The 14,470-nt window shown below is 41.8% G+C and overlaps 1 protein-coding gene across 2 annotated transcripts; it reads right to left on the reverse strand.

The window, feature by feature from the left end:
- Positions 1–552: 552 nt before the first annotated feature.
- On the reverse strand, positions 553–13,917 carry NEK4 (NIMA related kinase 4). Of its 2 annotated transcripts, none has more exons than XM_027891625.1 (16): positions 13,738–13,917; positions 10,665–10,931; positions 9,858–10,055; positions 8,895–9,002; positions 8,241–8,395; positions 7,497–7,638; positions 6,538–6,963; positions 6,062–6,115; positions 5,707–5,841; positions 4,779–4,919; positions 4,326–4,389; positions 3,819–3,925; positions 3,013–3,101; positions 2,180–2,385; positions 1,922–2,055; positions 553–1,518 (listed from the first exon to the last, which is right to left on the reverse strand). In XM_027891625.1, the coding sequence occupies exons 1-16, from the start codon at positions 13,792–13,794 to the stop codon at positions 1,426–1,428; spliced, it is 2,376 nt and encodes a 791-aa protein (XP_027747426.1). In that variant the 5' UTR covers positions 13,795–13,917; the 3' UTR covers positions 553–1,425. The 2 variants fall into 2 exon arrangements, with proteins under 2 accessions (XP_027747426.1, XP_027747425.1); XM_027891624.1 differs by having other exon boundaries at positions 13,702–13,917.
- Positions 13,918–14,470: the final 553 nt, after the last annotated feature.

Consider the following 14,470-nt stretch of genomic DNA (forward strand, 5'->3'; position numbering starts at 1 on the left):
ATTTTTTTCTAGTTAATACTTCAGTTTCCAGCACAAGTTGTACTGGCTTTTTTAACATCTTAGCAGCAGAAACTTAACTAACTTTAGAAGGCTACTAGAGGTGACATCTCACTCAAATATTTTAGTAAAAAGGAACACAGTGAATCAAATCAAGTCCAGTTAAGCTACTGTTATAGCATAAAAGATAATACAGACCTGGACTTACACTGAAATATTTCTAACCGTGTGTAAAACAAGCTTGTAACAAGTACTGTGAAATGGTACATACCCCACAGCTCTGAAAATCACTAAGAACTGCAAACTGTTCTGGCATAGGAGACTGAAGAATGGCATTTTTTGTTTAAAATAAATTTTCCTGGGAAGAGAAAGTAACGTTTTGACTCTGCAAAACACAGCAGCTCTTGAAACATTGTAACTTGGGTATCTAGTGTATGAGAGGCCACAAGATCCATAGGTATGGCTTTCTTTTTTTTAACTATTGACTCATGTCTGTAACCTCCCTCACAGGTGCTGGAGGTCACAGTATTTCAGCTACAGGCAGGAAGAGAGACAGGTTGTTCATTTAGAATTTTATTTTACAAATTCAGTTTATTTGACTTCTTTATCCTTAAAAAAGAACATGTGCTTTTTCTGTAGGGATGGTACATAACAATGCCTGGGGGGTGTAGTGAGACAGTTGGGATGCAAAGAGGAGGAAAAGCTAAGACATCTATTTCTGTAAGTGATTCTGGTCTTGGGCACTTTCATTCCTGAAAGGAATTAATATTTGTAAGGCAAAAGGATTTCTCCAGCTTGGGCCCATGGTAACCATGGCTGCATTCCTTTCAAACATTTCCAGACTGACTTTATCCAGTTACCGAATGCTTTCCCCCACCTTGGCAACTGCCTGAGCAACAAAACACAAAAGCAGAGTCTCTCCTTAGAAGCAGTACAGCCACCCCCTTCAGCACTTGGGCTTGGGAATTTCCAACATTTTGGTTCTACAAAAATTATAATTCTTTCTCTTGCTAAGTTTTCACAACTATCTGATGCAGTATCACACCAGAGCCTTGGCAGAGATTGTTACTCTATTTACGTGACCGTACCAAAAACCTTTTGCTATGAGAAATTCAAACCAAAACATAATTTTTTTGACGCTCCCTAGTATACAAAACTTGGTACCCATCCCTATGGGCATCTATGAAAAGCAACTTCTTAAAGTTTCATTAAGAGAATAAAAACTAAACTAACGGTTTCTTTTCTGAGAAAGTGATAGCCTGGTTCACAGTTTAACATGAAAAATATTACTACAAACTCTTAACGTCTTCTGCAAGTTCACCTCCTTGTTCCAGCAGAGGAGATCAACAGGTAAACGTGCTTTGTAAGCTGGTCCAGTCTGTCATAGGGGCTATAAAAGAATCCTTTTCTCTAAGGAAAAGATTGTGGTCAGAGCTTCACGTTTTCCTCAAGGAATTTCAGGTGGCGAGCCTTGGCGCTGTAACTCCCGTACTTGTCCCCCAGGCGCTCCCGCAGCTGCCGCTGTTCAGAACACACACACAGAGCCCACAAAACTTACTGACCTGCACAAAGAGCAGGAACTACCAAAATATTAACAGAAAAATAGCCAGGCACTCAACTGAAAGCAGCACGTGACGCTTGGCAAATAGATGAGAAGAAAGGAAAATGAAAGTCTTTGTTGTGTGAAGGCAAGAGAGTTCCAAATCCCACCCAACAATTTAAAATATAACTCCGATCTTCACAGGTTACAAATGAAATACTGCATGGTAAGATAGAAAATTGCAATATACAGGTCCTTGCCTGCTCATGACTACATAAAGACTTTCTGGAATCAAGGTTTACCCGGTATCAATAGGGTAAAGGCCCTGCTCGTTTCTCCAGGTTTATGAAGAAATTAAACTATTTTATTATGAAAGACATTCACCTCTCTTTTCACTTCATCGTCATCTTCCATGATTCTGTACACCTCCTCCAGAAGTTTCACTCCCAATCCTTGCACCACATCAGATCTCAGGATTTCAACCATTCTCCTGATCTTGTCAGGAACTGATAACATATCTATTTAAAAAAAATACCATTAAAAATCAGTGCAGTAGTAATTGCTTTCAGTAATTTTCATACTCTGCAGAAGAAGAATATGGGATGATTGTAATTATTACCACAGAATTCCAGAGCAACAGACCTGAAGGAATCTCTTCAATGTTTAACTCCTCTGATTCATCAGGCAATTTTCCATGCAAAATCAAAGTGTCCCGATATTTTTTATGGAGCTTGAACTCTGGGGCTGGAGTTGAGGTTCCACAATACTCAGAGTTCTCCTTAGAGTCCATTTTCAGTGTCCAAGTCATCAGCTGCACCAAGTCATTCATTTCATTCCCATTGCTTTTCCTAGGAGATGTAATTCAGTCATCACTTACGATGCAGCTTCCACTCCACACTTCCAATAAGATTAGTAAGGTCCTAGTAAGTATTCCATGTTAAATTCCTCCTTGTGGGGCTGTTTTATCAACAGCAACGCTGACAGTTTTTCCTTCTAACAAAGGCCCAGAGCCCTGTCAGCCTGTAGAAATCCACAACCCCACTGGCTGCTGCCAACTCTGGAGCTGCACCTCCAGTAATGCAACAGATTGCAGCTTTTGAAAAGCTGCTTACACTGACAAAATCAGAAATCAATTCAGCCTCATTCACAGTGGAAAGGAAGCACATTGGCACCTTTTAATTAATGCTTTTACTGCATCCTGACAGTGCTGGGATTCTGGTTTCCTGGGAAGCTACAGCTGACAAAACACAGAGGTACAAAGTCACAGGTCCCAGAAAATTCAGCTCTGGAAGTGTACAATCACAGAAAGGCAACAATTAAATGGAGTTCTTCTCCTTAATGCACTACATACCTCTTCACTCACTATGTGGAGATAAACGGTGAAAGCCATTTTTTTCCCAGTCCAAGTCAAGGTCTAATATATATATATATATATATAATCAGTGAAAACTCTTGCACAGTATTAAAATACTGACCTCTCCTTGGAATCACCATCAGACTTGTCTGTGGAGCTTGTGGAAGAGCTCAACTCATCATCAGACAGGCAATGGGTTTCTCTCTTTTTCTAAGTGAAGAGGAAATAAATGACAAAAATTTTAATAGCTGAAAGCAATTTAGCAATATTTAGCAATAATTCATACTGTTCTTATGTGGATGAAACACTTTTAACAAGCATATTTGTATACACTTCTGATAATATTTAAGAGGTACAAACTTCGGTTTTAAAAACAGTACCCAGGGCATCATGAACATATTTCATGAAATGCTGATGTGACTACTGTGACATCTGAGTCACAAACCATTGCAAATGCTTCACCAAGTGTCTCTATTTCTTAAATCATGTATCTCTGTCAGTTCTCTGCCACCTGTATTAAAAAGGCTACTGGTCTTAAAGACACATTTAAAAATAATATTAAAATACATTTTCATGAGTTCAGTAAGTTCCCAGCATTGCTGGGATTTTAACCACTTGGTTGCTAAAGCATCACCAGCACATGCACACACAACCAGGCTGTACCTCTCTAACCCCAGTTTGTGATTGCACAGAAGTTTCTGCATTTAGGTGACACTTCTAAGCAAACACAAATAGGTAAAACATGCAAAACACTTCCCATGCAAGTGCTGGGCTGAGAAAACTTGAATTTCAGACTCAAATTTCTTCACTATAACTCTTCTGCATTTAACTACAGATTCAAAAAATAAAAATGTTCAACACCATGAACAAAGCAAAATCAGCAAAATTCATTTAAAACCACTTGAAAGGCAGATGATCCTGCTTTACCTGAGAAATACTGGGATCTGATGAGGACTGAGCAACTTGCACACAATTTTCCACGTGTGATTTTGCTTCAACTATTGCACCATTTGATGACCGTCTCGCCGGAGCCACTGGAAGGATGACATTTTTTACAATATTTACAACTTAGCCACGTGTATTCTGAATTAGTTTCATGCTCATTCAAGAAAAAGTCTATCACCTGGCAGAAGGCAGGCAGGTAGGTAGGTATTCTGCTAAGGGAAAACACTGAAGTTTCTGTCTGAAAGGTGAATATTCTGAGTTTCATGTACATTTCCAAGACAAGTTGTCACCACAGAACACAACTGAACATAACTGACTAAGCAGCAGCAAAACACAGGCACGTTAACAGAAATTTTTATCTAACACAGAACTAGACCCCTAGAGCATCTTTCTGAAGATGGCAGTGAAGAACAAACAAGTTATAGTTTCTTCACAAAGAAGTCTTTAGCCCACTTATACATAAAATGTTTATGTAAACATAAAAGCTACCAGAGGGAAGCATCTCCCGAGACTGTTTCAGCCTCCTTCGCTCTCTTGCTGACAGGGGCCGCTCCTGCAAAGGAAGTTAATTTGATATTAATTTGCAATCGCCATAATGGCTTCTGTTATCTAATCACTGATAAAGCAAAGACTCCTTTTCAACTGACACAGGGGAGAGAGAGCTATTACAGCAAACTTCCTGATCATCTAACAAATGCTTAATTATTTAATACAAAATGGCCCAGTGCTGTGAGACCAATCTGCACTCCAGGAAAGGGGCTTCTGACTTCCACCATTCAGCAAGGCAGCTGCTCATCCTGCACTGAGCAGGTGCTTGGCAGCACTTCCATTGTTAGGAAGCTACTACACATTTCTTGACTCGCTGTGCATACATTCCAAGTACAAACTGCTCAGAGGGAGTGAGAGACCAAACCCCAGGCAGAGCCAGCATCCAGCACTAACCTTTGGAATGGCATCTTGGCTGGCTTTGGCACCGTTTCCAGGCTCGGAGGCTCCAGCTCTGTGCTGCTCTGCACACCTCTGGGCTGTCCTGGTGCTCACATCAGAAGGAACTGGCAGAGGTCGAGGAGAAACTGTTCTGAACTTGACAGAGAAGTGAGCAAGAGTTTATATATTGTTTTTATTACAAGATAAGGTACTCTGCAATCTAGATGTTCCTGCAGGGTAAAGCCATATGCCAGAGGTTTTGAATCCTGCTGTAACCTCTGCACATCTCCCAGCTTCATCCTTCCCTCTCCACATTTCTGCTTGCATCCACTTCCCTTCTCTCCATCCCCACATCTTGCCTGCCTCCTCACAGACTACTTTTCAGCCAATGCCTTTGCAACCACTGTCCCAACCCTCAAACAGGAAAACCCAAGAGAAAAACAGGGTATCAATCACCAATTACCCTCTTCTGTATCCCTGTGTAGCCGGTGCCTTTCCCCAAAGCAACCTCTCTGCTCAGTGTGGAAGCATCGACAGGAGCCCTGTCCCACGTGCATGCCAAGATTTTCTTCCTACAGAGTTTGCCCAGGACAGCCAAATCGTGTCTATTCTAAAGTACTAGAAAGGTCCCACCCACCTCAAGCAGCCTTCTCACCAACACTCAGGAAAGGCACTGACTTGTAGTCACAAAAGTGAGAAGTGCTGATAGAATTTTCTAGGCAAGACTGCAGCACAACAGAGGCAAAGCCCACCTGGCCCAGCCACCTCACCCCTGGGAGAGTTTCAAACAGGCCGCTTCTAACCCTGAAGTTATACAGGCACACATCAAACAAGAACGGCACTAAAACACTCACCCCTTTTTAAAAACCAGGTCCCACTTTTAAAGAGGAAAAATGCAGTAGAGTTAAAGGAAAGAGGAGAGTTATTTTTTGAGTGTCTGCACCTTCTCTGAGCAGCCTTCAGCCAGCTCTCTTCTCTTCTGCTGCTGTGAGAGAGAAGGTTCACTGGCAGAGCTGTGAGGCTCCAAATGGAAGGTTTTTCCCTGAGCATCTCCTGGAGCTCCATCACTGACATCATCCTAATAAGTAAAAGTGTTTTTAAAAAATGTAGATATGGCATTTCCAGATTTACACACTTAAAAAAAAAAAATCACACGGGCCAAGGACTATTTGGACTGTAAGCACCCTAACTCAGCACAGGTGCAGCCACAATAAACTCTTATTTGATAGACTGTTAGAAAAAAATCCCTTCTGTACCAGGATTTCTAAGCTACTAAACCTTCAAGGAAGGACACTTACTTGAATAACAACAGGGACAAAGGGTCCTAGCAGCTCTTCAGTGGAATCCAAGCTCTGCAAGAAATAATGATTTCTCATTAGTAAAGTGCCTATGAAAATCTCATTGTAGACCAAAATGGACTGAAAAGACACTCATCAGCAATTAGCTCCCCATCCAAATCAGGATAAACTCGAGATTAGCCAGGCCTATTTAGTACATGGAACAAAGAAATTACAAAGCAATTCTAACCCTTCTTTTGAGTTGGAAAAGAAAACTGTTGTTCTCTGGAAAAACAGAAGTTCCATCACCCAGATGGAAAGCCCAAAACCACTTCATTGCCTTTGCAGACCTGAAGCCAAGGCTCCTCACTACTTAAGAATCTCAGTAATTGCATCAGCAGCATCCTACTTTGACAGAAAAACATATGCAGCAGCTCTCTGAATTTTAAGAGCTGGCTATTAGTTAAATCTATTTCAAATAAGCATAAATGCATTACCAGGTCAGTCTGCTTTTGGTCTTTTGATAGAGGCTGCAGGAGTTTCAAAGTGTCATCATTATCTTCTACAGCATTAACAGAGGACAGCTGAGACTCAACTTTTTCAGCTTTAGAGGCTGGTTTTGCTCTTTGCTGTGGTCCATCTTCCTTGATTGGTGGGCTGTGAGGTGTTATTTTTGAATTGCCTGGAACATTTGAATACTTTGCTTTATTATTGTCTGGGACACACTCATTGCCACACTTCTCACTTCCAGGCTTTGTCCTTTCAGGTGGGAAGATATCAATGTTCACTCCACTAATTGTAGCTATGGAATCTCCCAGGTTGTTCAGATCATTATTGCTTGGTTTTCTTTCCACCTCAACAACTGGTTTCTCTGAAGGACAAAATTTGGTGGCTTTACATTTGATGTTGCAGTCTCCCTCGTTCTAGAATTAAAAGGAAAACAAAAAAAATTAATTACTTTTTGGGTAATAAAAATGTGCACAAGATTAACCATGACAAAAGAATTGTTCTGAACACTGGAAAGAATTTCAACAATAAATAATTTTGGTTGTAACTGTAATTAGTTTAAGTATATGATTTTGACTGGAAAAGATGATTGCTACTTGTCTTGAAATATTTGACCCCAAATATTCCATGAGTAATTCACACTGTGACCCACAAATGAGAAACCAGGCATTGCTTAATTAACATTCTAAAGACATTGCAATTACTTTCACTGACCCACAGGTGAGAATTTACTTCCACTCTTGCCTAAACACAATACCTTCCTTAATATGAATTTCATGAATTCCTAGGGATCAGATCTACATTCTCACAAATGCTCAAGGTCTTTCTTATAAAACTGAGGGGCTTTTCTCTAAAAAAAACAAGAGGCATTTGGTTTTTGTTGGGTCTCGTTATTGTTGTTGTTTTATTGTTTGGGTTTTTTTTAAAGAAAAAAAAAAAAAGGTCTCACAACTTTGTATGTCCTGGCTTGCTCAGAGGAGTGGTTTTGGTGTGTAACAGTCCTGCTGTGAGACTCATTCTTCGCTGAGATGACAGAACAAGGATCTTTAGGTTTAGAATTCACTGTTTTCTTCTGATTTCTAGCTGCTTTCCTGTAAAGAAAAATCAAAGTGGCTCATTCAATCACCATCAGCCAGGTCTAAAGGCATTTCTTTATATTATACTAATTAAAAAAAAAATCCACTTCACTAAAAAGCTTTCACACAAAGAGTATCAGATCCTGGGCTTTCTCAACAGACTGTGCACAACATGCTCCTTTTCATTTCTAGAAAAGTAGTTTAAAAACACGACTCAGACTCTGCCAGCAACGTGCACTTGTTCTGCAGAGCATCAAGGTCAGTCCTATCTGGGAGCAGAAACACAACTAAACCTGACAGAGAAAAAAAATTGTATCTGTGTATATCAAAAGGAACTTGGTTTTGCAACTCCCAGCTGATAAATGGCCTCAGAGAACTTCTGCATTCCTAACCATTGCCCAGTTTTACTCTGCATTTGCAGAAAAAACACTTATTTTCCACTCTAATTCCCTGCTATTTCCTAAAGAATCCGAAGAAACTCAGGCGTCCATACGCTCTGTAGCCACACATAACAAAACTCATTTCACTCCTCCACTAAAAACTAGGAAAAGTTGTAAAACAAAGACAGCAGCAACATGAAGATTTTGCACAGAATCACCCGAAGGGAAATCTCTTACGCCTTTGTGGCCTCCAGAAACAGAGCAATCTGTTGCTTGATATAGGGCTGGCGCAGGACACTCTTCACGCTGGGTCGCTCCTCGGGTTTTTTACTCAGCATGGTTTGGATTATTGCCACCAGCTGTGGGCTGTAATCCTTGGGCATGGGTGGCAGCTGGGAAAGCAAAAGGGGAGCCTGATATTACTGAACTGATATGATTAATATCAACAGGTGAAGTTCTGTACATAGGCTTAAAAAATTATGTAAATAAAATCCATAATAATGTCATTGTACGATAAAGCAAGACAGACAGTTAAACAAGCTAATCTTACCTAACGGGAAAATGGCATCCCACAGACAACAATTTAACTTTTTACACAAGGTTTAAACTAAAAGAAAATTAAGAAATTATTCTCAGAACTTTGGGAATTAATCAATATACTAGTTATACAAAGGGGTAACAAAAAACTCTAGCAATATCCACGAAAGAGTGACTCCCTTGGCCTCATATCACATACCACCATCAAACAGCCTTACAACATCATGATGACACAGGTAACAGGCAAAGTATTTTTAACTCTATGCAATATTTCTGATTAAGAAAGATAATCTCAAGTTCTAGCCAGAAAAATCAAGCCACATCTAAAAAATTTTTTACCCAGAAAGTGTTTACCTTTCCTTCAATAATTCGATAAACCAAGGAGTTCATGTCTTTAGCATTGAAGGCGTGTTTCAGTGTAGCCATCTCATAAACACAGCAGCCCAGTGCCCAAACATCAGACTGGAAAAAGGGGGAAAAAAATAAGCTTTGGGAGCTTTTTATTAATTGTAAAAGTTTTATCTCCAGACTCAGTCATCTGCTTTCAAAGAGACCTTTAATGACATTAAGCTAATTAAGACCAAACCCCATTACAAACTTTTGGCTTCAATCTCTTCTTTTTAATTTTGATCAGCTGAGCTACTTTCTTCCATATATCACCATTTTTTTTTCCAAAAAGAAGAGTAGACATTAGCTTAGGGTTTGCTTGTTTCCTTTCTTAGTACAGTATCAGTTCTAACTGGCAAATGAAAATCTTTTGATTTTCCATTGGAAGAACAGTTTGCCCTCAGCTCTTGCCCACTGCAGACACTCATATTTATGGTGTGTGTGGTCTGCAGCAAGAGCTGAGCAGGGAACGTTTGCTTTATTCTGTTAGATTTTAAATTCTCAGTAGCACTGCTTATTCCTCTACTTAAAATTCCCTTTTTCTTTTCTTTTTTTAATGCTGCCCTTATGTCTAATCCAAACTTCTGAGTATAAAGCTTCCTGTGGGATATTTAATAAATTTAGGATATGTACCTAACACAGACTGATGTTTCTCTTCCCACTGCCCTGCTGTGAGAGGTACAGGCAGCCTGCTGAACAAATGGGATGTGAGAACTTAGCACGTGCCATGAATTCCCAAACAATTCCAGAAATAAAGGTGCCTACAAATCTCTCTCCTATTTTTTTTTTGGTTTGGTCTTTGGGAACATTAAAAAGAGCTGGAAGCAATACAAAATTAAAACCCATAGATAAGATTGCAGTGTTCTCAGACAAACACAATGAGGTGCCTCAGAAAACAGAAAATAAAATACATAAAATATCATACTCTACCTTGTGGTTGTAGGGTTTGTTGGAAAAGAGTTCAGGGCTCATGTAGTAGGGGGTGCCTATCAGAGTGCTGGCCATGTCATACTGGTTTTCCAACACTCTGGCTATTCCCAGGTCACCCACTTTGATTATGTTGGTTCGTGTCAGGAAAATATTTTGAGTTTTAAGATCTCTGTGCAGAATGTGCTTTTCATGTAAATACTGGGGGAAAAAGATCCACATAGAGTTAATTAACTCCTAACTCGTTCCTCTACACTGAAAAGTAAAATCTCATTACACAAGTCAAAGAGGGAACACACAAAAGCAGAAGAGACCCATAAATCACTCTCAAAGTCAGGAATGCCCTGATAAAACACTATTAGTGAATTAAGGAGTGAAACAAGATTAAATAGAAAGAATGAATTAGGAGTCTAAATCTGCCATTATAAAACCACCAACAAAAGCACAGAACACAAAACGCTTCTGAAATAATCTGCCCTTTTTGTCTGTTTTTTTTTTTTCTCCAAAAACCATATTTTATAAACTTAACCTAAACTTTCAAACCAGAGAAGCATTTCAGACTAGAGTTGCAAACACCTGTGATGGTTTTAGTTAACCCTGGAGGTTACCACTGTCTACTGTGCTATAGAGGTATAACATAAAATATGACAGAAACTTCTCACTTCAAATATTTGATTTGACTGTAGCGAGCCATGAGCATTTTTAATACACTAATAACCACTGCATTTAGATGCTAACACGGCCAAACATGATCTGAAAGAGCCAAATTAGGTTTATGTCTGAAGGTGACAAATTTATCCTTTATTTTACCTGCAGTGCCATGGCAATCTGGACAAACCACTCCACCACCTGACTCTCGGGCAGGAGTTTGCCTTTCTGCTCCTTAAGTTTGTGGTAGAGGTCTCCTCCCTCACAGAAGCCCATGACAATGTAGAGGTGGCCATCCTGCCCCTGCCAGGACTCCCTGTAGGTGACGATGTTGGGGTGTCTCAGCTGGGACAGCAGCTGTGCCTCCTGCTCCGCCGCTCTCCTCTCACGGCTGGAAGCGTTCCGGAGGTTTAACTTCTTGATGACGTACTGGAAAACAAACGGCAAAGGTGTATCCCCAGGGATCCAGGTGGCTGTGCAGAAGCCCCAAGGGGTTCCCCAGGTCTCAGAAAACACAGGATTTGAAACTCCACTCTGTGTTCTGCGTGGAGGCTGCAGTTTGTTTAACAGTTATGCATTGTTCCTACCCTTACACCATAAAAATGGAAGAAGCGTGGCCATTCTATTTATCTACCCAAATACAACTCTGTACAGGAATTTCATGTTTTACTTTCTTTTGACCAGTGTTCACATTTATCTTCACACCCCCCCCTTCTCATTTTAAATGTGTGTCTTTTGTTCATCTCTTAAGCCTGAAATACCTGTTTGTGCACCACAGTTACTCTCAAAAAGGGCCACTTCAATAGTTACTTTAAATATATAATAAGAAGAAGATAAGTAGACATCACATGCAAAAAAATTAACAATGACATCTAGGATAAAAACTATCTGAAAGACACAATAGGTCTCATGCTCATTACTAAATTTCTTTTATTCTGTATTAAGAATTTTTCAAAGCTACACATAAGAGATGTTATTTACCTCCCTAATATGTACTATTGAAATTCTAAGGAATTTCAGGTTTTAGCAAAAATACAGATAAGACAATAAAATTCACAGCACACTTTTATCACCCACAGCATCAGTGCTTAGTTCTGACCTGGCCCCATCCTGATGTAAATTTTGTGGTAATCACTTTAGGGCATCAGCTTTCCACAGAACAAACGTGCCATGGTTACACCTGACCCTCCCCTCTTATCTGAGAGCTTTTAAATCAAAACTTCTAAAAAAAATTTTTACTTGCTGAATTTCAGGATCCTCAGCGATTGTTCAGTGTTTGCTGCCCAGGTTGGGCCTAATAATTAGCCCAACACAATTAATTAGTGATAGGGAGACACCCCTATACACGAAGGGAACCAATTACCCAGAAAATCCACAGCACCTCATGACTTTGTGCTTCAGCAATCTGCTGGATATAACCTGGGATGGTGCAAAGCTTCCAAGAGGAATATCCCAAAACTAATTGTGTACAGCATCGTCTAAGTTTAAAATACAATGGAAATGCTGCAACTACTGTGTTAGCATAGCAAGTCAACTACAATTCTATCTTTGAGCATGGAAACTAAAAGCTTTTAGCTTTATATCAGCATCTTTCAGATGATACACTACCAGAATGCAAAATGCACGTGTATTAGCCTTATTTTAAACTTGGCATTGATTATATTTGGTTTAATGAGCATGTTCTCATGGCAAGATTCCCATGAAAATCTACTGCAAAGCCCTTCTGACTTATTTGATACTGAATTGTGTAAAAATTGTATTTTGTTTTGTTTTAAACATTTAGAGCCACTTGACTTTCTCCACAAATAAACAGCATTCTGTTATCAACAAATATGCTTAAATAAGACATAATTTCTTTCACAGAACACAGGGCACTATGCCAGAGCCACAACAAAAAATGCCGCAGAAGAAAGTTTGTAAAAGTTGGCAAAAAGACACAGTAAAATACACCAAATATTTAAGATGAAATAACAGGAAGCAAGGGTCTCGCTAATGTTAATGACCAGCAGCACAAAGAAATCCAAGGACCTGTATCCAGGTGAAAGTCACCTCAAAGCACTGTTTACTTTTAGGACACTGGACTATGCACTGTGGTGATGGCCTGAAGGGAATAAACCCTGCAATCACTACTACCCAATCCACACATCTCACCTCTGGATTCCAGCCAGGGAACTGCCTTTATCCGGGAAGGACACACCCCCTGATCCCTGCTGGGAGCAAACCTTTCCCATCATCTCCAGTAGAATCCCTGGCATAAGGCTCATACCCAAGGTTGCTGTGGTACTGCTCTGTGGATGTTCTCCATCCCCATTTCTCTGCCCTCTCACATCTCCTATCAAACACCTCTGCTTTGGCCAGGCAAGACATGTTATTTCAGTTTTCCAACAAAAATCGTTGCACTTAACTCTGACACAACCAAAACCTTCCCAGGCTGTGCCGCAGCTGCTACAGCAAACACAGAGCCCATCTTTCTCCCTCAGAGCTGATGCCAGAAAAACCCAACATCAAGAGCTGGTTTTTTCCATCTGTGCCATCATTTTTATCTCCACCACACGTGCACACCTTGAAGCCACTACACAACATGTTCTGGTGCACGCTAAGGGCAGGCTGTGCTTCCCTGTCACCCAAAGGACTATCCAAAACAGCTTTTCTCCATAAAACATGGCATTATATATACAGGAAAAAAATTTTTTTTTAATTTAAATTAAGAATAAAAGATATTGGGAGGGCTTGGCAGGGTGGTTGAGATTAAAAAGACAAGAGAGGGCGGAAGAGTCTTCTGCACTTCTTTAACAAAAGTCTTCCCAGACAAAGGAGGAGAACAGGAACAGCATAGCTGGAGCAGCCCAACTCACCTGGCTAAAGCCACACCCTGACACCAGATGAGGGTCACAGCCTTGTCCCAATACCAGTGACGGTCACAGCCATAACCTCACACCAGGCGATGGTCAACAGCCCTGCCTTGACTCCAAGCGATGCTCACAGCTACATCCTCACACAGGTGATGGTCACAGACCACGTCCCTGCTGGTCCCGAGTCTATTGCCAGGGCCACAAGCCAAGGCCAGGCCACAGCTGGGTGTCGGTCACAGCCCGAGCAGACCCCGCGGCAACCCCAGCCCAGCCCAGCCCCGGCCATTCCCCTCACGCCGAGCCGCGGCCCCCGCCGTGCCAGCGCCCTGCGAGCCGCCCCTCGCTACCTGCTTGCGGTCCTGGCGGTGCCGCGCCAGGCTCACCTCCCCGTAGCTGCCCTTCCCCACGGCCCCCAGGAAGCAATAGGCAGCCAGGGCCATCCTCCTCCCGCCGCCGGGGCCGGGCAGCGCCCGCTGCCATAGAGATGCCCGGGACAGCCACGGCCATGGGGCGCCCGCCGCGCAGCTTTATGGCGCGGCAGCGGCGCCGCGGCGGCCATTTTGGAAGCGGGCGAGGCCGCCATGTTGAGAGCGGGCAGTGAGCCTGAGGGATCCCTGAGGTGGCGGCGAAGGCGCCGAGGCTTTCCCTCTTCTACGGCACCAGAAACACAAGTATCCCCTCACAAACACTGCAGCTCCATGAGATCCATGTGCTGAGCCCCGGGGAAGGCTGGCGACAGCCAGGGCATGGTGACAGCCCAGTGGGCAGCTGTGCAGTAACACCCCACAGCAGGTCCCGCCACCTCACCTGCCATAGGCACAGTGCCCCTCTCAGCAGCTCACAGAGCCATCCTGTCCCTTTGGGTGGGGCACAGAGTCCGTCAAAAATCATCCAGATTTGTGACTGGTTTAAAAGGAGCTCCTGGACCTTTCCTGTGTCCCTCACGTGGCTGAGCGCCTCAGAACACTGACTGCAGGAAAACCACAAAATAAAATGTTTTATTATCACTGGGCATTTAACTCCCAGTCCTCAGTTTAGGAGATAACTGACATTGTCAAAATAACAAATAGAGGAAAAGGGCCAGGCAGCTGCAGGCTGGATGGGCAGTGAGGATGC

Source organism: Empidonax traillii, unplaced genomic scaffold (genome assembly GCF_003031625.1).
Source record: "Empidonax traillii isolate 1590-97213 ecotype Southwest subspecies unplaced genomic scaffold, ASM303162v1 scaffold323:size719838, whole genome shotgun sequence".
NCBI lineage: Eukaryota > Metazoa > Chordata > Aves > Passeriformes > Tyrannidae > Empidonax > Empidonax traillii.